Source organism: Lepisosteus oculatus, chromosome 19 (assembly GCF_040954835.1).
Source record: "Lepisosteus oculatus isolate fLepOcu1 chromosome 19, fLepOcu1.hap2, whole genome shotgun sequence".
In the NCBI taxonomy this organism is placed as follows: domain Eukaryota; kingdom Metazoa; phylum Chordata; class Actinopteri; order Semionotiformes; family Lepisosteidae; genus Lepisosteus; species Lepisosteus oculatus.
In genome coordinates this window covers 16,599,505-16,622,738 of record NC_090714.1, presented here as the reverse complement: position 1 = coordinate 16,622,738, position 23,234 = coordinate 16,599,505, and the positions used below count along the sequence as shown (strand labels likewise).

The window sequence follows — 23,234 nt, the reverse complement described above, 5'->3', positions numbered from 1 at the left end:
GGGCGCTCTCGCTGGCTCACATGCCGTCTGGAGCCAGCAGGAGGCGCTGCAGGCAGTAGCCGCGGAAAGCGCTTGGGCGGGCGCAGCGCAGGCAGGCGTAACAAAAAAAGCCTGTGCCTGGCAGCGGTGGGATTCGAACCCACGCCCCCGAAGAGACTGGAGCCTTAATCCAGCGCCTTAGACCGCTCGGCCACGCTACCTCTGCGGGCTCACCCCTCGGTATCGCAGTGAAGTCACAACCCTCTGCTCTGCTGCTCTGCAATTACAAAAATACTTTTTTTTTGTAAAGATGTGATGTTATAGCATTTCTACACCGTGGAAATGGGAGACGTGTTTCAATCGCTGTTGTTACATATGCGCTTGCAGGAAAAACGCAAGGATCTGCTTTCATAGCCGACTGTACACTGTATTTACGTTTTAATACGTACTGAAGGGGCAATTAGTTTTAGGAACGTAATTAGCTTGATGCGTTCAGTTTTCTTTAAAAAAAAGGATGATTACGCCGTAGAAGCGATGTCAGTTACGAAAAATGTGCCGGCTTTTCTTAAAATAAAATTAATCCGGTATTTATTTTACAATTATATGAAATAATTTTCACTGTGCATTTCATTGTTTAAAGAACATTTTTTTTTTTGCTGAATTCTGAATATGAGACTTTGCACCGCAGAGCGCCGCTGTTGTATTCATTTGATAACTTTGCATTAAATTAGTTTCTTTGTAAAATAAATTATGGTATTTCTGTTAAAGGGAAGTGTCAATCTAAGATATCACATTCAGTAACCGCAGAAAACTGTGTGGGCGGGGTACAGGCAGCCCCGCCCACTCAGAATAAGAGCTTCAGAACAAGTTTCCGTTTCCTGTTTAGAACTCTGACCAGACCCACAGTATACTCACTTTGCATCTGCAGTGGATGTCTCTGTCCTCATTTAGAAAGTCTATGAAATGGCTTGTCCGTGCGTTGTTTAAACTCCCATCTCAGCCCCATCTTTTCCCAAGTTTTCCATATGCACTGCTCTGTTTTAAAAGTATATTAGAGGTGATGTGCACCTGAGAAGCACTCTGCTAAGTGTAAGAAATAAGATGAACAATTATGGGCTTCTGTGCTGATGGAACTTATCCAATACGACACTTCTGTACGCTTTCCAATTAGGAGATATAAATTCATTCTTTTTGCAGAACATTTTCCAAAGCATTTTTATTGAAGCTTCACATCTTGAAGGGCTTAAGAGAGGTTTCTTCGCGAGAAACTTTAGGAATTGAGTAATGAAGAGTTATTTTAGTCTCAAAAATGCCCAAAGCTGGTCCTGTAGCTTTGGTTAGTTCACTATGGCTGAGGAGTCAAACGGCTAAGAACTTGGGATACGTCAGGATGTGTTGCCAGGGCAACGAGTTTCTTCAGTGGGCTCACCTGGTAAATCAAGGTTGAAGGAGAAATGGAGGAAGGAAATGGTTCTTCTTTCACAGGCAGTTTTCATGTATGTAAGGATTCTCATCTTCAGCCTGTCTTCCAGCAATTGTCACTTTAATCATCGGCATTGACATCAAGTTAGTTTTTCTCCCCCCCCGAAGTGTTTGCTATCAGGTAAGAAATACAGGAAACAAGCAATCCCACAAGGAGGAGAAAACAAAAATGCATCAAAGTCAAGTTTCAAAAGGAACTGATGCTTTTTATTTTCTGAAGTGCTCACAAAAGGCCCACATCTCGGGTCAGACATGCTCAGAAACGACACCATCATCATACAGAGTGCGTATTCCCAGGAGGCCTAAGCACACGCAAGCCGCAACAACACAGCACTGTACACTTTTGTGCGCGAGGCTGAGATAGCTGCACAACCCCACCGCAAGACTTAGGAAAACGCCTCCTTCTCCCACAGAATTACAAGGTTCGGAGCTTCGATTAGCAAAAAAAAAAAAAACCCTGCCACTTCTGCTCCTTCACCTTCACACAGTAACCTGTTATGTGTAGATATAAATTTAAATGCTTTAAAAAAAAAAATTATATTAATATCTTGTAAACAAAGCTTTTTCAGTTATTTTTTTTCCCATGCACCAAAAGAAACAACTTTATGCTTTATGCTGCCATTAAAGGAATTATATTCAGTTACATTTTAAAAAGCACATAAAACATAAAAACAAATCAAGTCGCAGCACAGTGGGGTGAGTAGATACAAGGTGCAGATCCGCTGGGAGTATAGCACAGTAAAAAGGCATGGCGGCGTCCTAGACTTTCTGCGACAACAATTCTTCTGTCTTGCTAAAAGTTTATTTGCTCTGCAATTGTAAAAAGCAACCCAGCTGTAGCACACAGCATTACTGTATAGAGTCTATAGCTCTCCCCACGAGGGGCAATTACATGAAAAAAAAGAGAATCAATCGAAAACTATGGTGCTGAACGTTTGTAAACAGTTTTGGCTTCCCAGTGGTGATGGGTTAACAGTCGCGCCGATGTTGAAATTTAATTCGAAGCTCTCGCTAGGCGTGGCCTCACTCTCCCACCATGCCCCACGCCTCCTCCGCCTTCATGTAGTACTGGTTGGCCAGCCTGCCCTTCATGGCCTCCATGGCGGCATCCGCGGCCTCCGTGAACAGGTCCCCTGCAGGAAGAGAGGCGGGGTGAGGGAACAGCTCCTCATGGGGGTGATGAACTGCAGGTGCCGAACGGGGGGCCTACACATCTCTGCACAGCTGAGACTAGTCTGGGCAGCTATCGGCTATCTGGTCAGAGAGGTGTACCCCTTGGCTGTGAGCACAAGACCAGCCTCTAGAGGGCGCCCCCCCTCTCTCTCTCTGCTTGTCCCCCGACATACCTGACCTCTGTGGGTCTGCATCCAGCCCAAACCCCCCGCTCAGGTACATCTCGGCCTCCCGGGCCAGGAGCAGGTAGCGGGGCTCGTCCTGCATGCCGTCGTACTCGCCACCCTCATCGTAGTCCGTCATGTTGAGCGCTTTGTTGTACCAGCCAACGGCCTCCTCCCAGTTCTGCGGCCTGCGGGGCACAGGGAGGCACTGGTGAGTGGAGAGCTGGCAGCCCACTGCAGCTCAGCAGGTGTGAGCCTGGCCAGTACCTGGATGGGAGACCTACTGGGAGAGCTAGGCTGCTGCTGGGAGATGTGTTAGTAGGACCAGCAGAGGGCACTAATCCTGCAGTCTGTGTGGGTCCTAATGCCCCAGTGTAGTGACGGGGACACTACTGTAAAAAGGTGCCGTCCTTTGGATGAGATGTAAAACCGAGGTCCTGACTCTCCGTGGTCAATAAAAATCCCAGGGCATTTCTCAAAAAGAGTAGGGGTGTTGCCCCGGTGTCCTGGCCCGATTTCCCCCTGGCCTTTACCCATCATGGCCTCCTAATAATCCCAGTCTCTGAACTGGCTTCATCCCTCTCCCACAGTCCCCACAAGCGCTCTGAGCGGAGTGTCCCGGAGAGCGCTGTATAAACGCAAGATTATCATCAGTAATTATTATTGCCTACCTGTCGGGGGCCAGGTTGGCCCCGGAGTCAAAGGCTCTGGCCACCAGGATCATGGAGGGCCGGTCCCCCGCCTCAGCAGCCTCCAGGAGGAACCGGAACCCCTTCTTCCTGTTCTCCTCGGTGTCCTTCGGGAGAGGAGGAAAAAGGGATAAAATAACATCTTGGGGCACCCCACCTTACTGCACCCCCGCACTCAAGCAGCAGGTCACAGGCTGCCTGCAGACCCAGCCCGTCTTCACATGGGGACTGTCGCAAGCCGCAGGGGACTGAGTCAGGGCTGGATCAGCACACGGTTCGGCCCCGCGCACGCCTTCAGCTCCGACTGACAGGCAGGGACACTTCTGGGGCCTCAGGAAACTTCACTGAAAAAAGCCAGGCGCCAAGTAGCTTCAGCTGAAGCACCTATCCTGCCTGGAAGGTTAAAGATTCAGCTTTTTATGGCTGCAGAAACAATGGTTTTGTCACCACAAACACCTCCGGAGATGGATAACCTCGGCTGTTTTGGCTCCATGAGTAATCATTCAGGGAACTTTACTAGGACAGACTTCGGGTTTTTTCCCCTCAGAGTTTACAGACAGGGTAAAAGTCTGTTTTCAGGGGGGTCCTGTTAAGAACCCATATACAAAAAATAAAACACAATACAACACAAATATCATAACCAAAAAAAAAGATAAGAAACAAAAGTAAACAGAAAATACAATCTATGTAGTTGCCAAGAAAGGTACCCGAAATTAAAATCTGGGAATGAATGTGTGTTATTATTTAAATTGCACCCGGAGGAGCACTCTGTTTTTAATAATTCCGTTTGGTTTGAACGGCACAAATTCAAGTGTGTGATCGCAGATGACAGGGTGCGTAACTGTCCAGCTGTCGTCAGCCCTGAGCCCCCGGGCTGTTTCAGCGCCCGTACCTCCAGGGTGACCTCGGGCAGGATGTGATGGGGCAGCTGCAGGTGGCAGAGGCCCAGGGCAGCGATGGCCTCCAGCTCCCCGCACAGCGCGGCGTGCTCCAGGTGGAACAGCGCCGAGTCCCGGTCCCACTCCTCGTCCTTCTCGCAGAACCGCCCCGCCTCGTGGTACCGCACCATGGCCAGGTGGACCTGCAGGCAGCGCACAGGGGTCAGGGGTCAGGGGTCACAGAGAAACATGTGGCAACTGCTTCTGTGGAACAAAACAGTTAACAAGCCGCACATAAAATTACACGATGACCTAAATGACAAGCACTGTGCACAGGCTGCAAGTCAGGATTCTCTTGCACTGGTGAGCCTGCTCAGAAACTTAGTTCAGGTTTTATCTAGCAACCTCCAGTGGTCCCGTCTGTGCTGGCAGGCTGAAAGTCGCTCCCTGACTTTCACTGCCTGTTCTCCTGGAGGCCAGCCTCGAGGTTGCCGTGGAAACACAGCATCCTGATGACGCCAGGCATTTCCCTGGCGGCTGCACCTCGGAGGCGGGCTGGTGTCCCAAACCGAGTTTTTCGGGGTGGAAATTCTTGTTAATGGATTTCCCCCAATCATCCACAGTCAAACTGAGACCGCTGGAGACGCGAACCTTTAACTTTGCTCGGTTCTCTGTCTTCGGCCAGGAGGAGAGCTACTGGGGGAGCTGCTTCTGAGTCCTCAGCTCACGTCGGTACCGAGCGGCAATGGGGTGGATAAAACATTCTGCTTCTGAGCCTGTCAGATGATGAGACTGACTCAAACCAGCTGTGTCTGCGCCCGCATGACTGACCAACCCCACCGCGAGACTCGGCCTGCTGTCCGGCGGCTCCCTACCTTCCCGAGGTTCGACTTCCCGATCTTCTTCTCCAGCTGCAGGGCGTTGAGCCGCTCCACTTCCACGGCCACGCAGGAGGGCCGGTGAACGTGGGAGCGCGAGGCGTGGAAGAAGCTCCACTTCTCCTCCGTCAGCTAGGGGGGACCCGGGGCGAGAGCGGTCAGCAGGCGGGAGAACCGCGCAGGCGCGCGCGCGGCGGTGCACAGTGCCAGCCCCCCGCCCCCGGCCCAGCCCCGCTCCCATCGCAGGCGCCCAGCAAGCGGCTGGGGACCGCGCTTAAAACCAACGACACCGCAAGTCAGGGGAACACATCCCGGCACGACGAGCGGGACACGAGGAGGACAGCGGCGCGCATGCGGGACCCACAGGACGAGAGTGACACTCATGCAGCTCGGCGTTAGTGACCCCCCCCACGTGCGGTTAATAACCCAGATCAGCGCGGCTCACTCCTCTGGGTCTGGAGTTGAAAGCAGCTCCCAGCACCACCCCGGCTTCCTCGTGACTGGGATTTATTAGACACGTTTAGAAAGACCGGGACCGGAAAAACCAGACCGGCGCTTAACAAAGACGTCTGGCGTGTCCTGTCAAGTGGGATAAAACACTGCAACAGCCCCGTGGAAATCTGATCTGCCCATTTTTAATTCTGTCAGCCGACAGAAGGGCACTGCTCAACGACAGCAAGGCTGAACAGTGGGCTGCATCTTGCTGATCTACACTAAGACACTTTCATTTCCAAGTACTTCCTTCATTTAATCACTTCCTATAGCCTGTAGAGTCACTAACTGGGGCTCCTGATTTACAGGAACTTCCCACAATTCAGAAGTACTAATTTCTAAAATGCAATTTTAGATGAAAGATTAAAGAAATTTAGACCTCTTTATAAAAAACACACTGACTGAGTGTTTTACTCAAAACCCTTGGTCACCTCTGAGTCAGGCAGTAAGGAAAGGGGTAACCAAAACACTGTCAGATGAATAATGATCTGGTTATTACAATATAATCATCGTCTACTGCTGTTTCAAGAAGCATAATAGAGGTGCTGAGATTCAGGCTATTTTGTGGGCCTGTCTCCGTTAGAGGAAAAAACACACAAATACAATTTACACGTTTTTGGTGTGCGTCGTAACTTAACAGGAAATACCACAAGACATCTTCAGTTCAATTTATCTGTGCTCTCAGTTGGACACGTGCCAAAACGAGCTGGGAAACAGTGCGATCAGGTGGTTCAGATGTGACTTGCACTGTGTCATGCACAGGTTATCAGTGCTGATCAACAGGCTCAAATATCAGAACTATCAGCAACCTATCAAAACTGACAGGTCCTGAGGGAATACGGGCGCCGATTCGGGCACAGAAACACCAATCGTCAGTTACCGCATGCCTGGAAAACACGTTGTCATAAAACAGCTAGCAATTCACCCGGATATCCCCCAGTTTGGAATGCACAGATATCCTCAACGCATCTGCAGGCAACACCAGCCCCTCATTTTATAGCACCACTAAGTACATCTTTCCTAAAATAATTCCTTTCTTTATGCTCTGAATTTAAAAAAGCGTGATATAACCACAAAGGCTGGCTTTAACTATGGTGCAAGGTCTCCGTTTATGACAACAGTGTATCCACACCACAGTGCAGACGCACAGAGCCCGGGGTCTCAGGGGGCACAGGGAGAGGACAGTGCTCTCAGACACAAGGCCAGCACCATGCACACTGAAGAGTCACCGGTCTGTTCAGGGGGTTGTGTTTGGGAGATAAGGAGGGCTTGTTGAGGAGCGCCACTCTTTTCTGGTTAGGAGAAAGAAAGAAAAACACCAGGGAAAAGCTGTGAGCCACAGTGACTAAGTCTAGAGAAGCCCAACAGGTACCAGGGGTGCCAGGTGAGGTTCTGAAGAAGACAGGGAGGGAGGGGGGCAGGGGGTGTTAGGCGGTGGTGATGATGATGACTTTGGGAGGGGATGTCCGTATTTACCCTTCGGATACTGTCCTCGTCCGATTCGTACGGCCTCCTGCTACCCAGCCAGCTGGCCTATGTGGTGACGTAAAAGGACATGGCGTCACCGATCAGAGCTCCTGCAGCAGCCCTCGTTCCAGCCCCGTGCAGAGGATACCGCTGCAGTACTGCACGCTCCCCCGCCAAGCCGCTCCCTCACGTGTCCAGATAGCGACCGTGCAAGGTGACACAGGCAGGGGTGTGGCTTCCCCAAGGGCGCGTGCCCACGAGGAAGCACAGCCACAGCGCTGAGGACTCAGTGACTGAAAATGATGCCCTGGATCACCCAGCTGAGGCAATGTGATGATTTTCTGAAGAAGTGGCGGAGGTGGGGCTTAGGTCCGGGGGTTTCAGCGGAGCTGCCTGTCAGGCCAATCGCACCACGGCGTGGGGCTCAAAAGGGCTCAACTGCCCGCAGGCGGGGGGGGCGCTGAGGTCGAGGTCTAAGGTCGCCGGTTCGAGTCCGGCTCACGTCACTGGCCGACCGTGTAAGAGAACTGGCAGATCCAAATTGGGAAATAAAAAAAGAGCCGTGGCCTGCGAACACGACCTCGACATCAGAAACTCCTTCTCGGCTGAAAAAAGCCCCCGCAGGCCACAGGAGGGAAGCCCGTGGAGGAGGAGGAGCAGGAATGGGAACGCCAGGATCTCTCCCCGCCCGCCTCGCGCCCCGAGACCATCGCCACCTCGGTGCACTTCGGGCAACACGGACGGGTCACTCTTCCTCTGCTCGCGATTTCCTCCCCCTTCGGAACGGCGAAGCGGCAGAAAAAGGTCGTCTTTCGGCCCAGCTGAGAAAGGGAGGCTAAGAGCCCTCGGACCGGCGGTCAGCGGTCAGGATTCGGAGGCGGTGGCCGAACCCGGATCTGACAGAAGGCTTCAGCTCTTCTTCAGGAAGGAGGGCGTGCTTGCGTGCGTGTGCACACGCGTGTGCGCGACGGCGGGCCCCGTTTTAAGGGAGTCTTACCCTCTCTCTGTGTTCCAGGTCATCCCCCTCGCTGCGTCTCTCGCTGGGGTACCCACTGTCACCCCCGCTCTCCGAGTCCTGTGGGAGGGGGAGGAAGAGGAGACGTGCATGAGGCAGAGCCAAGGAACAACCGGCGGTAAAGGGAGACAGACACAGGCCGCCGGACACTGACCCTGGGCTCCATGCTGTTGTTGTTGGTCTCGTTGGCCAGGATGTCCATGTCGTTCAGCACCGACCAGCCTGCCGGACACGGGACAGAAACCAGAACGCTTGGTGGCGGGCGGGGAAAAACAATCATCCCTTAACGCGTCCCGACCCAGTCCCTCCCAAACCCAAACGCAGACCCACAGACACAGCGCCGGTCTCCGCGCTGCCAGGCTTGCCGGACCCCCAGAGCCCCGCGGGCCAGCTCTCCGCCAGCGGCTCAGGCTCACCCAGAGGGGATTTGCCCAGCGAGTCCAGGTGGGGGGTGGCCGGGGAGCAGGGCGGGGAGTCGAAGGGGCCGTCGCTCATGTTGTCGTCGGCGGAGGAGGTCTCGGACAGGCGGGACAGCAGCGGCGGGGGGAGGCTGCCCGAGATGGTTCGCACGCGGGGGCTGCCGCACAGCTCCTCACAGCCCCGGAGCACCGTCTGGGCGGACTGCTGCGGGGCAGGGAAACACGGGGGTCAGACCGGAGAGTCGGACGGGGCTGGCAGCGGCTCGGGGGCTGGCCCCACTCACCAGCAGCTTGTTGGTACAATCCAGCTGGGCCCGCTCCTGCGGGGAGAGGTCAAAGGCGGTCAGGCCCATGCTCTTACAGATCTTATTGCACAGGTGGGAGTGGAAGAACAGGGCCATGCCTCGCACCCCTGCAGCAGAAAACACAGCGGCCAGTCAGGACAGGGCGGGGAGGGGCTATCATCTCGTCCCAGTAAGCAAGTCGGTGCCTGGTGCATGAACAGTGTACCTAAGAAGCAGTGAACACTTTCGTGCCCACGTACTGTCTCGCTTGCAACACACAGACCACAGCTGCTATCTTCTTTTTGTAGGATAAGCGTGGGGTAAGAAACAGAATAAGCCACTTCACCCACAAGGCTCTGCAGAGCGCAACTGGAAAGGGAGGGCAGCATGTGTGCTCACAGGCATTGAACATGCAACAGATAAAAACTGGAACCGATGCACGTCTTTAACCCCTGTCAGCCGATGGAAATACACACACCGGGCTAACAGATCCCCTGGCCCCGCCGTCGTACCCAGATTTCCGTCTCCAAAGTCGGTGCCCTTCTCGGTGTGGATCTGGGGGTCAGTGTAGAGGTCCCCCACCCCCTGGATGTCCACCACGATCATCTGGTGGCCGGAGCGCTCGAAGGTGAAGTGGCTGAAGGCCTGCAGGGGAGCAGGGGGAAACAGTGTGACGAAGAGGAGGGGCGCAGGGGGACAGGACAGAGTCAGAGAGCAGTAAGGCAAAGGGGAACCAGTGAGGGGAGTGAGAGGGGAGTGTGAGAGGAGTGTGAGAGGGGAGTGAGCAGAAACGGAGAGGGGGAGTGAGACCCTACAGCCCGGACGAAGGGGAGAGGCGCTGACCTGGGGGGTGAGGCGGATGTTGTCGTCCCGAACGAAGCCGGAGTTGGAGTTGTACTTGATGTACTTGCCCTCGATGTAGTGCTCCAGGTGGTACAGGGGCTTCCCGGGACGTCCCGTCATCTCCAGGATACACATCTGCATGATGTCCACCTGGGAGAGAGAGCGGATCCGAAGCCGCGTTAACACTGCTACTCCACAGTGCCATCAGGAGCAACACCGCGCAGGAGCGTCAAGCACGCTGAAAACCCAAACCGGCCACTTGACATCATTCCCTGCAGGCTGAGAGATCCCAGCTCCTGTCTTGAAAGGAGATGATCGGCACGTCTGTCTTGTCTCGCACATACACACAGGGTATCCCAGGGTGCCTGGTTTCATTTTACAGTACTTAGCCAACGCCTCCGTCACCAGCTGTCTTCAGTTACCACAGCCCGCGGTCACGAGGCAGGGGGCGGTGACCTGGCCCTGACATTAGCCGTGACAGAGAAGATGACCTCAGGGGCCCAGGTCAACATCAGGGAGATGGCCAGTGCTCACAGGGTCAGGGGGTGGGGCCTCCTGGACAGCACTGCACAGACAATACGCACTGTATCTTTCCAGATACAAATCCCACTTCCTGGTGATTAATACTGTATATCTCAAAACATGCATGAATGAAAGGGCAGGTCTGACTGGCTGAAGTAGCTTCCAGTAGTGTGAGTGTTTAGCTGCAGTGTGAGGCAGTACCGGCGCAAGTGCAGGGGAAGGCATGTATGGTATGTGCCTGTGTCAGTGTCAGTGATGGAACGCCAGTGAGCTACACAGCCTGGCAGGATCCCAGTTCCCAAACACACACACACATGTCCACTCGCTCGCAGAACACACTGTACTCCTGCTGCTCACGTACTGTAGCTGCAGATCTGCTCCACGAGCCCGCACAGCTGAGACACCGAAAACAAATGCCGCCATGAGCCGCCAGTAGCGCCCCCCCCCCCAGTGGTCCAGTCGGGTGCCCCAGCGCTCAAAGACAAGGTCTCGGAGGGGAAAAAGCCAAACGCAGGGAAGAGAAGAAAGCTGGAGAGCAGCAGAAAACACGGGCCAGCTGGAATCAGATGGGCTGTCCCTACGCGAGCCAGGGACCGCGCAGTGTCAAGTCAACATCAAAACGCACAAGGAGTCGCTTCTCAGAAAAGGGGAGTCTGGTTTGTTTCGCACCCGCAGGTCGGTTTTGTTCTGGGCGTTTTGCTCCATTAACCGTGTTCTGGGGGGGGGGGCTGGACTGGACAGTGCCGGACAAAAAGAACTCCACCCGTATCACGACGTACCACCTGCAATGGAGGAGGCCACTCGCGAGGAAACAAAACTGTAGGAGCCAAACGCAGAAATCAGGAATTTTAAAAAATGATCTCTGCCCAGTCTGTCCGCGTTTGGAAAACCCGTTCAACAAGGAGAGACGGGCGGTGTTCTGCCAGGTAACCCAAACAATTGCCAGTCAAAGCCCAGGCCCGTGCCTGTGTCCGCGTGCCCCCTGCCCTGCCCCGCCCAGCCCTGCAGCCCCGCCCCCTGGCCGTGCCCCACCCCTGTCCCCGCCCCTGTCCCCGCCCCCAGCCCTGCGGTACCTGCTTGGGCGGCCGGTGGCGGTTGTACTCCTCCCCCCAGAGCTTGGCCTCCATCTGCAGCCGGACGTCCTCGAAGTACACGTCCCTGGCCACGGGTTCGATGTAGCGCTTCGCCACGTAGTTGGAGGCCGATTTCCAGTTGTGGCTGTGAGAGAAGTTGGACAGCTTCTTCCTGGGGGGGAGGCAGACAGCACAGTAGGGTTGAAAAATGACATCTGGCATTTTACAAATCAAGGAGGAAAACTGTCTTGGTTGTTACTGTTACTCAGGGTGTTTTGGTGAAAGGAGCAAAGGCAATGACTTCAAAACCATGGGCTGGGTAGCTTGTTTCATGCCCCCACAACACTTTGTGTAAAGAAGTGCCTCCTGTTCTGGGTTCTAAATGCCCTTTCCCCAAGTGAAAACACAAACAAACAGAATAAAAACTGAACACAGCTAAAGCTAAAAACAGCTCCAGCTCCCCCTGTCCGTGCAGGCTGGCCTCCTCTGGCAGTGTTTTATCTTGCATCGGGAGACATACGGTTTGCATTTCCTCGTGTCTTGGCAGAGAAGGCCAGAAACTCCCTGCCAGCGCAGCAGACACGCCCACCTCCTCCCCATCCCCCATCCTGCTCAGCAAACAGACTGCGAGACGTGCTCAGCTCTGCACATTCACATTCACGGCTCTTCAATCTGCAAATGAGCTGCTCTCAGCGAACGGCCTCTTTTCAGATAAAAACTGTCCTTCCACGTTTCTTCTTTCTTCTTTGTCATCCTGTAAAGCGCTTTGAGAAGCCACCTTTAAAGGCGCTATATAAAATAAAGTTTATTATTATTATTATTATTATTATTATTATTATTATTATAAGATTGGAGGTCCCTGGGTGACTTGTCTGCGGTTTAAATATGGCCTAAGGTTGCACTTTCAGTGCAAAAACAGACTTTTTTTTTCATTTTTCATTAAAATAACTTTGCATTCTTGCAAAAACTTGACCGATTAAACGTCTATGTAAAATCTGAACTGCTGGAAGGATCTGTGCTGAAGAGTGGGTAGAGATCCCAGTCACGGCTCTTCCGGGCCCACAGTCCCCAGGGGCATGAACGAGCAACTCAGGCCAGTTAAGTTTGTACTGGGTTTCTTCATCAGCAATTTCACCGAGAGTCTGCATTAGACATTTTTAAAAAGGAACACTGCTAGGCTGTTTTTTGCACTTGCTGTTGTTTTGATAAAATGCCCCAAAATAAAAAAAAAAACGATAACATCTGGGCAATACTTCCACGTGCTTTTGTACTAAACATTATCTCTGCACTAAGCTAGTTCCTGGATGGGCTGCTAAATATATCATGTTCTGCAGTCTTTGCAGGGAATGGACACTGCAGTCCCTCGGTCATCTTCAAGGTAGTGACCACTGCCCAGACTTGGGTGTCTAATTGGATCCACTTCTATTTCTGTCTCTGGCATTTAACTGAGCGCCTGCACTGCACCACACTAACACACTGCTGTTGAAAGGGTGAGACTGGTGAAGGTGACAGCTGTGCCAGATGTGGTGAGGCAGTATGTTAAGCTCACATCCTCAGCTGTCTGCCCGGCCTTATCCTGTTCATGAGAAAACACAGTGACAAAGTCCAGCTCTTGTGTTTTGCTTCCCACAATTTCAAAACCAGCTGCCCTCCTGTTTCTAACCTCGTTTAACCAATTGATCCCCGCTCCGGCAAACGAGGAGCCTAGCACGTGCTCTCTGGACCTCGCTGACGCCACTTCGTCGAATCTGATCAAACAAACAACTAGAAAAGAGCCCGATGCAAGATGGGGTCACGGTGCCGTGATTCAGAAAGCTACTATCGGGCCCGTCCAGCGGACAAACGGCAAACCAAATTCTTTTCCACCGAGGGAGCAAGCAGGGAAGAAAGACCTGCGCAGAGCGGTTATTTTTCCCTGAAGCGGAAGGCGACGCCGACAGAATTTGCCTACTCACGTTCTGTAGCACTCCCTCATGGCTCCCCTTCCGAAGGGCTGGGGAGACAAACCCAAGCAGAGATTAATTAGTGGCTGTTCACCCTCAGAAACATCCATCCCGGCAACACACAGAGAGCTGTTTAGTATCTAACCAGCTGCTTATTTGCCAACACTTAAACACATTAAAACGAGTTACAGGTCCACTGTGGCCCAGCCTGCTGTAATTTAAAAAAATGACAACAGCTGCTCAGCCTTAATGAAAACTGGAATGACGTTCTGTTTGTTCCGAGAGCTCACCTGGGTGGCCATCTTTATATAGACCTGATCCTGTGCCCACTCCCCAGTCACAGCATTGTACCTGCGGGCACAACACACACACATTGACGAAAGGATCACGCTAGGAGTGATTGAGGGGATCGGACACATGCTCTGTGTACCCTAGCTTCCCTGGGTACCATGGAGCAGAGACGTTATTGACAGTATGTGAACTGTGGACCTCAAGACATTCATTGAAAGAACCGCTGAAATGACAGTGTCACTTAACTTTAAGGTCGTTAATACGGGCTGAATGTTAAATTGGAGGGACAGATTAAAGCCCGAAACAGAAGAGTTCTCATCCCTGCTCAGGAACTATAAAGGACCGCGTTATAAGGAGCTGCACAAAGGCAACTCAGTGAGTCCCCGAATATCTGGAATCGTAAGGACAGGAGGCCTACAAGGGCTTCTTGGCAAATAATGAGGTACAAATGAGGTTAATAATATCGCAGACTTGTGTAACACGGCTCAGCGCCTCCAGTATTATTAGATTCCTGGTCCCTGCAGAGTGTGCACAAGGGAGCAGTGTGTGTGTGTGTGCACGCTTCCTGGACAGCCTCCAACAGGGATCAGGCCACATGTTGCCCTCTGATTACTAACACACCCAGACAGGGCTACGGTGGGTGCGTACTGTTCACACTCTCTTCGGCAGACTTGGTGCGACTGAAACCTCCCAGCTGAGGGGTTTAACAGGTCCCCGGCCCGTTTCTGTACTTCACAAGCACTCCAGCTCCACTCCGACTGACCTCATCAGCTCTCTGGGAAGAGCAGCAGGTTCAAACAGAAGCCGAGAGCCCCATCACTGACCAGCTGCCTGCCGCAGTGTGCGTTGTACAGGCCCAGAGCCGTGACACCACACACCCGTTCAGAAGTCCCCCGTCTTCCAGTACTCTGAAACCTCAACGCGGCTGCCCTCTCTGTGCTCCTCGACGGCGGCCCAGCCTCAGCCCAGTCCGTGTGAGCCCAGCACAGAGGGGACAGGGGGGCCACAGGCATCACCCGATTAGCAAGAGCAGCACATCTGTCAGGGCTGGGGAACAGCCTGAAGAGGCCACTCGAGCCAGTGGCATCAGTCATTACAAGGGCCACAGACGGGGATTAATAAAGAGAAAGCAATCTGAGCAGGGGGGAGGGATAGCTAGAGGAGTGCTTTGTTAGATCTGAAACCTTGGAACACGGAACAAAGACGTACAGAGCTCGATCTGGTCAGTTTCATGTCTGACTATCACAGGGGACTACTGCAGCAGAACGAGGGTCCGTGTCCGAGCACGTTCTGGCCGACGCCTCACCGATGCTCCGTGTGACCGAGGGACAGACAAGACAGCCGGAGGCACGGACCTGTATCGCACACAGGGCTCCGTCTCGATGTCCTCCAGGTGGAACTCCGCCCAGGGATCGGGCATGGCCTTGGCCTTCCGGATGGCATGCTTCCAAGCCTCCTGTGGCGGGGCGCAGACATGGAAAATACGTCAAAATCACCACAAGGGTGCAGAGCCCCCCAGTCAGTCAGACGCACAGGGATGCGGAAGCGCAGAAGGAAGAAGAGGCCGAAAGCACAGGCAGCAGGGGTGTCGAGCTCTGCGGGGAGCTGGGCTTTACATTCCAGCCAATCGGCCTCCGCCACTCGGCCAGCAGCGCGACCAACGGATGTTTCAGGTTGCCTTTTTGCAATCAGAACGTCTTTTTTGACACTGACACGTGCTTTCGTTCTCATCGGCTTCAGAGCCTCCCCGACACCGACAGGCATGGCTGAGCGCTCACATCACGCTGGGTCAATGTTCAGGCACGACATGGGGTCTGCTTGGCGTGCAGGGTACAAGGACAAAAAAAGGCCAGGCTACAGCCCAGGCACACCTAGAACCTGAAGAAATCATGACCACAAGCCCAGGCGCTTTCAGCCCCTGCGACAGCCAGGATTTACAGCAGCGGCAGTCTCTCCACCCCCCCCGAGTCCGGCTGCCGACGAGACTGATCATTTTTTCCACAGCTTCAGCAGAAACACACACACAAACAGCTGAGAGCTACGACACACAGCAGGCCACAGGTTTACCGAGAGGCAAGAGGACTCCAGAGCTCAGAAGGGGTAAACACTTCAGGGGATAAAGCTGTTAAAGATGTTTACATAAACACGCGCAGCACTTGATAAGTAAAACACTTATCTACAGCACAGAAGAGCCCGTGTGCAAGGGTGGCCAGGGCAACATATACAGATTAAAGAGGACTACAGGGACTGTGTCCACTGAGGTATGCTTTTGTGTGGTTTTACATCCAAAGAAGCTGGACATTTAGAATGCAGACCATAATGCACACAAAACACAAGTATCCAGGCAAGATACAGTGCCATTGTTTTCTGACACCCTCTTATTGTAAAGAGGGGCCCATCTGCATCTGTTTTGATGCCCAGTGCCCTGCCTCCAAGGACTGGCTGGCACAGCGTGGCACCACAAAATCGCTGGGTCATTACCAGGGACACATTTGTCATTCACCAGCAGCTCCGGTCCTTAACCATCTGGATGAACACACACAACGCAGACTCCTGGCTCACAGCAGTCTACTCCGTTTCACGTTTTAGAAACTGCAGAGGATCAGACCCACCCCTGCTTTGTCTAATTTCTACTGCGCTTATGCAAACAGGATACAAAACACACGATACAAAAACATGACACTTCTTTTATAAATAACAACTCAATAATTTTCATCCGTTAGTATTTTCCTGTCTCATTTTCCACACAGATTTTAAATTATAAGGATTTTAAATGTAACTGCCACACAAACCTAATCTGACAATATCTAAGGCACATTACATAGGCAAACTGATGCATTAAGAGAAGCAAACTCCTTGCGTTTATTTGATTGGCTCAGGCTTTACAGATTAGCATCTGCTGTTTACTGCTAGCTCTCTCCCTGTAAACACACTGCAATCAGACTCGAGTGACCACAGTGGAATCTGTTCAACAGCAGCTTCGTTCAGAAGCTCTTCCTTCTCAGATACAGTTCTGTCCACACTAGTCTGGGCGCAGGGCCAAGGTGAAGTGCCCACCTCACTGTGCTCCACCTCCCAGGACACCCAGAATGGCAGTCACTGTGTGGGCAACAGCCAAGTACTGTACAACCCCCAACACCTCAAAGTCTGGCCGTTATCAGGACGCAGAAATGTTCAAACATGGAATAAGATGTACTTTTAGAGTAGGTCTTGAGATTTTTTTCGATTGTATTCAAAATATTAAAATAACTATTGGAGCAGGAGGCTATATCCTACCACTGGTGGCGATACACAGCCTGAATGCTCACTTCACAGGGATATGATAATTCAAAGTTCTGGACAGGCTTAGAAGGCAATGAAAAGACAAGCTTTGCAGAAACACCAAGCATATCCTTGTGATCGCCTGCTGCTCTAAAACAGAAGTGTACATTAGAGATGGAATCGGCATGCAATAATGCAATACTTAAGAAGACACAGAAAACGGAAAGGGCTTAACCAGGTGTGAAGTTTGCAGAAGAACCTCGTCCTCTCACTGGGGAGAAGGTACCCTACCTGGGTCTACTTGACAGACAACCTAACCACCTGCTCATCCAGAGCACAGAGATCAGGAGTGCAGAGTAACTTCTGTGTCCAACCAACACACCCACTTCATAATATTGACTCTCACAGTCCTGCCTCCACTGCCACTGGACTCTGCACTCGTACCTCCACAGCCCCCAGCCTGTCTGATTTTGTAACCCCGTCAACAACAAAATCATCCTGAACACAATCAGCTGACTGTCGCAGCACTGACTGGTCAGTCCGCCGCCTGCACACAAACGGAACAGACGCCCAATCAGGAATCGGGGCGTCGCAGAACTCTGTGACCAGCAGGAAAGCCAACTTGTTCTCTTCCACGGAAGTACCAAGCCATAATCGAAGGGGGCGGGGGGGAGAAAGATGGGCACAGGGGAGAACTTGGCAGAAGCACAAGCCATAAGGCTACGGCAGTAAAGGACGTCTACAGTTCAGCAGCTCCCGTCAATGGAACAGTCTTAAAAGGCCACACTTAATTAAGAGAAGCACGAGGGAGCACTTGTGTTGATTGAGCACGGCAGTTGATCAGTACTGTCTTCATTAGATGAAAGGGAAAGCAATCGATAGAAGAAAAGTCAATGGGATCAGGAAGCTCTGCTCTGGCTGTACCCTGCAGCCATGCAATACACAGTACAGCTGGCCTGGTTTCGGGAAGACAGGAAGACTGTGCAGGAAAGAAACAGAGAGGAGAGGGGGGAGGCCCAGCCCGTCTGATGGGCTGTGAGAGTTAGCTTGCACAGAATTGGGTGCAGTGTGTGGGGGGAAGCCTGTGAAGAGGAGAGACGAGGAGGAGAACGGATCAGGAGAGGACGGAGAATGAGGAGAGGGATGGGAGCGATGGCGGGAAGGTGGATTTCGATGTGAAGGCGGAACCTACCCGACCTCGTTCAGACAACACCCCAAAACTGACAGATCGCGCCTCTGGTTCTTTCTACAGGACACATGGGAAAGAGTGAGGCAGAGGCAGTGTGGGGGTTAATGAGCTACAGAGGAAAACAGCACTTTAAGAACAGTTAGCTCAGGAGAAAGTCTTCTGCATCTTTCCAAACTCCTTGTCCTGTTGCCTTGTTTTACAGAACATCTGCTTAAATAAATTCACATATATTATCAAAAACACCTTTGCTACCTCTGGGCCCCCCAGTAGAGGGATTCAGATGTAAATTGTCTTTTTATGACTTTTTTTTCTAATCTGAAAAAAGCAAAGATAGGTTAAGGTAGCCGGGCAGAGGACTGGTCAGGGCTCTGAACTGGATTGGTACGGCTTCTAATCCTGGGACTCTGCTATGATTCTCCTGAGCAGGATCCTCCTGTATGAATGGGCCTCCAGGGTGTCGGATAAATGAGAGTCTGCTCTCAACTGACTTACCTGGTGGCTCAACATAAACGGCTAAAAGAGATTAATCTAACTCAAAGGAGAGGAAATGATATAATCACAATCCTCTAGGTGGGTTCCCCCTCCTGGTCAGGCACATGGGCCAATGCCAAGAGCATGTATTTTGGAGGCGTGATCTGGGATATCTGACACTGAACAACCCCCTTTGTCACACTGGCTGATCGCCCCCTGACCCTGCTCTGAGGTCACCGGGGGAAGGGAGCATTATGACATCACTTCCTGCAGGAAATGCAGCATGAGAAGGCAAGTCTTACAGCTCTGAACTACAGGTGCACAGTTTAAAGCTTTTTGTTTGGAATTTACACTTGTGAGAAATGTAGCAAAACTGAACATGCACAGCTCTTGCACTGTATGTTTGTTTTAAAAAAAACACAGCACCTCACACATAAACTTCCCTTACCCTCAACATGAACAAACAAAAAAGAATAACAGATCTTGTTTGCACAACACTGGAGATAGAGGAAGCAGTTTATTATTTGTTTTTATTTCTGTTCCTTTTCCTCTTCAGGGCTCGAAGCAGCCCAGGGCAGGAGCCAGAGAGGCCCAGCCCTTGACACACTCAGCATAGCCATCTGTCCGTTTCAGTGCCTTATAAGGCAGCGTCTGTCTGTGACTGTGACAGGAGGCTGCAGCCTGTCTCTGAGACTGGACGAGCACATGCCTACAGCGATGTAAATAAAGAGTCAGGGAGCTATACTCTAGTCAGTGCCCTGACTATGAATAAGACAACACTCTGTGGAATGTTAGAGACAGGTTAAAGTTTGTTTTTTTTTTCATGCTGAAAGCAAAAACCCAAGCATGAAGCAGATAATGTCTTTTAGCATGAAAGGGGCTTGGTTTCTGAGAGCGAGCGTGCATGTGGTTTTAGCAGGTCAGACACCCAGCAGGACCTCACAGTACAACAGCCAGTTTTTTTACAAAGCAAAAACAATTAGCAGCTAAAAACAAACAAAAACAAACAAGACATGTCTGCAGACAGTGCTGTTGCATGTAATTTAGTAGATTACAGAGTTCAATCAGTTCTCTAGTTCTCCCCTGCAAAACTTTCTCACCACAGTATCAGTGTGCTTGAAAGGGGATCTGGCTTTAATTCAGCCAGGAGTGGAGTCTCTCCTTTACAGAGAACAGGGAACCAGCTCAAAGCTGCAGACACGTGAGGCTTCAGCAGGGTGCCTCTGAGCTCATGCTAGGAGGGAGAAGGCAGGCCTCTGTCCTGCCCAGAGCTCACCTTGAAGCTGAAGGACTTCTTGGGCGACGCGCTGGAGGAGTACTGCTCGTTGTGGATGAGGTTCTTCAGGTAGTTGCAGATGTTCTTGGCCTGGCTCTCCGACGGGTCATCGGTGATGGGGCAGATGTAGAAGTTGTCCTCCTCGTCGCTGTCGGGGTCCTCCAGCGAGCCGGCGTGCCTGCCCCCCCTGCGGGCGCTGTCCACCTCCTCCATGCTGAAGATCATCTCCTCCTCCATCACGGCTGGTCACCGGCTGCACCCCTGGGTTCCTCTCCGCTTCTGCAGGGCTCTCCACACGCTGGCCACAGCTGCGGGGACAGAAGGACAGAGCAGAGATGGGGTCACCGGCGCGGCCCCACACCGCCTCCTCAGGGACAGCGGCCAGCACAGCGACCCCCAGCGACCCCCAGTGAGGTCCTCCCCCACAGCTACACCTCCCAGGAGCTTGGGAGACTCCCGCTGCACAGTTTCGGGCTCAGCGTACGAATATCCAAGCAAAACAACACAAAAAACCTTCCTCAACCTGGTCAGGCATGAAGCAGACGTTCACGTTTCCTCAGCAGGTTCGTTTCTTAAGACAAACACACGCTATCTCAATGAAGCAGCCGACACAGCTGCAAAGGGCTTTCAAAACAAGACTTTTGACAGCTGTTTTTCAGCTGCCTCCTGGAGCAGCTTCTTTCAGGTTAATAAAAAGCCTGAACCCGGTTCCAGAAGCTGATAAGGCTGCAAGAGCCGTAAGTGAAGTTTAAACAGGTCTGCTGCTGTGATAGAGCCTGGAGAGGGACACCCCCCGCCCCCCCTTCACACACACACACACGCAGGCTGCCGTTCTGCACATCAGGCTTGGTCTGCGAGCTGGGAGACCTCTGGCTCCGTCACTCTGCTGTCCGGCCCTGGGCTCCGCTCAGAGCGAGAGGAGGGGGCCCCTGGGCTGTCAAGCACACACTAGCGTACAGCATTAACACACACCAGTGGCGCCCTGGCACAGCAGGACTGGGCAGGATATGGAAATGCCCACAGAGCCCCACGTGACAGCACAGCGCACATTCCGAGCTCTGCAGACAACCTTCTTCCAAGAAGCACTTCTTTAAGAAAGCCTCCAGTTCGACACTAAAGGACCTCCCGTGAACTCAGCTCCTGTCTCCCCCACAGCGCCATGCCACAGAGGCCTGACTGAAGGCTCCCCCTGCTCTTCTGCTGATATCAAGACACAGAGAGGTTCGTGCCTGGACTTCCAGCCTGGGTTAAGAGTAGCCGGGACTCTGCTCTGGACTGCATGCTCCACTGCGGACGGGCCAACCAACGCACACCACAACGGTTCAATTTATTTCCGATCTCTTTGAAAAGCAACTCAAAAGCGCTTTACAGCAGCACTGGTGTAATACGCACCGGAGCAAAAAGAAGGAGCAGAAAGCGCGCAGTGAACTGACCCAGTCAAACACAGCAGGACGCTCAATTACACACTACGGCCGTACAGAGGTGAGGTTTGAACACGCCAGCAGCTGAGGTTGCAGGCTCTCACTGGGAACCGGCACCTCAGAAAGAGGAGAGCTGTCTCATGAGAGCACATGGCACAGTGACCCCTGGGGTCAAGTCCAGCCCCTTTCCCAAGACAAGCAGCCACCAGGTGCTGCTCTCAGTGTTTGCCTGGGCCAGCAGGGACCACACAGACACTTGAGCAGTTTACAGCCCTGTAAAACCCCATGAATTTCTCTCACTGTCACCCCAGAGGTGAGGCGTGGGCACGTTATTCCGCACGACGGCCGGGTCAGCCTGTCAAGGGACAGGGGTTCGACTTTCCTCTCAGCCAGAGCTCGGATCAGCCCCGATATAAAACGCCACCACATTGGCGCTCAGCGTGAAACGCGGGACGCTTAATCCATACTCTACTGCCATCAAGCCCGTCTGTGCAATGCCAAGCAGAAACTCCAGCTGCCCTGGGGCCGAACTCTCCGATCCATTTGTCGCGAACCCCTTGTCTGGGGAGAGGAAAGCCCTCATGCAAAGCACACTCGGGGCCACACCAGAAAGAGACTGTGAGGGGTTTAATCCACAGGTGTCACTGAAGAAGGCTCCACAGCCGAAACCTTGTGTCTCTTTGCATGCTGACGCAGCCCCCTACCTGAACTACTTTGAATTATTTTGAATCGCCACACCGGACAGGGAGAAGATAAAACGTCCCAGACCGCATCGCCAGGTTTGAGTGAGCAGCAGCTCACACCCCAGCGTGTTGGGGTCTCGGAGCCGAGAGGAAACAGCCCGTCTGCTGGATCAGCCAGCGGGACTGGGTGTTTACCAAGTGTTGGGCTCCCATACGGGCGCAGTCACCGAGAGCCAAAACACAAAATGCACGACCCCACACAGCGGGAAACAACAACTGGGTACCCCCGCTTCGATCGCCACAAGTTTAGCAATGATTAGTATATTACAGGCCAAGACGCGTTTCCATGCTTGTGTGTTGATGTTGTTGAAATACCCCCCTCGCAGAGCCCAGACTGGCCGCAATGAAACGGTTCAGAATGATATATTTGTAAAAAAAACACACACACACCAGTGTTCTTCACGAAACGGGCATAACCACGCTGGAGAAGCGCAAGGCTTCCTGTCAGCGATTCGCCTTATCCGTCACAAGACAGAAAAAAACACGCAGCGCGTCTCGCCGGGCCACAGCCGTGCAGACGGATTTGGTATAAACAAGCGCTCAGGGAAATGACTGTAAAAGAGCCCACCTTACTGAGCACAATGCGAGCTGGCCTCCGATGCATAGACGCGCCGATGAGTGTGCTTCTGTGTGGAGGAAGGCTGGGAGCCTGTCCGTGTCTCTCACTCCGCGTCTTGCTCGCCGCCCTGTTGCTGCGCTCTTGCAAGAGTTTTTCCACAACACGGCTCCCCGAACCCGAAGCTGTCCTGCAGACAGAGCCCGTGGGGGGAGACGGGGGGGGGGTGTATCCTCGACGGGAGGGGATTCAGGTTTCTGTTCCCAGTCCTCCACTGCTGCAGCGCCCCGGCGCACGTAGACTCTCACGCCGCCAGCCTGCAGAGCGCCTCCTGGTGGCCACCGGGCGCAACAGCCGCCCCCCCCGGGGGGTGTGAAGTCTTGACAAACAGGTCGCTCTCGCCGGACGATTCAAAGAGCAGATGTGACCTCCCCTCGTCTGTCCGTTTGTCAGTACGGGTGTTTATTTATTTTTTTTTGGGAGGGGCACAGGACATTTCTGTTCCTCGGCGCTCTAGATTTGCGTTCTTCATGCAGCGTTGCCTTTGATGCGGCGCTCAAACCTTACCTCTCGGGAGGTGGGAGCGCTTCAGTTTCGCGCAGGGGATTCGTGTGTAATTGTACATGTCTAAATACACACGTCCTCCGAGCGCCGTGTTGCACATTGCGTCAGCGGGCCGGAATGTTGCTGCAGGTTTGTCAGTGATACCGCAGAGAAACTGCTAC

The 23,234-nt window shown here is 52.7% G+C and overlaps 1 protein-coding gene and 1 non-coding gene across 8 annotated transcripts; both read right to left on the bottom strand.

The window, feature by feature from the left end:
* Positions 1-118: 118 nt before the first annotated feature.
* trnal-aag (transfer RNA leucine (anticodon AAG)) lies at positions 119-200 on the bottom strand. The gene has a single exon. It is a non-coding gene; the product is annotated as a tRNA-Leu (tRNA).
* Positions 201-1,646: 1,446 nt separating this feature from the next.
* eef2k (eukaryotic elongation factor 2 kinase) lies at positions 1,647-23,045 on the bottom strand. Of its 7 annotated transcripts, none has more exons than XM_015360391.2 (20): positions 22,522-23,045; positions 19,790-20,097; positions 18,046-18,099; positions 14,948-15,048; positions 13,592-13,652; positions 13,314-13,351; positions 11,359-11,530; positions 9,764-9,913; positions 9,433-9,565; positions 8,921-9,048; positions 8,634-8,838; positions 8,372-8,439; positions 8,200-8,277; positions 7,212-7,268; positions 6,965-7,027; positions 5,241-5,375; positions 4,380-4,568; positions 3,470-3,594; positions 2,808-2,986; positions 1,647-2,594 (listed from the first exon to the last, which is right to left on the bottom strand). In XM_015360391.2, exons 2-20 carry the CDS (start codon positions 20,024-20,026, stop codon positions 2,485-2,487), a joined length of 2,283 nt encoding a protein of 760 aa, XP_015215877.2. In that variant the 5' UTR covers positions 20,027-20,097; positions 22,522-23,045; the 3' UTR covers positions 1,647-2,484. The 7 variants fall into 7 exon arrangements, with proteins under 7 accessions (XP_015215877.2, XP_015215876.2, XP_015215879.2 ...); XM_015360390.2 differs by having other exon boundaries at positions 8,634-8,841; positions 22,522-23,031; XM_015360393.2 differs by lacking the exon at positions 6,965-7,027 and having other exon boundaries at positions 8,634-8,841; positions 22,522-22,964.
* Between the last annotated feature and the right edge of the window lie 189 nt (positions 23,046-23,234).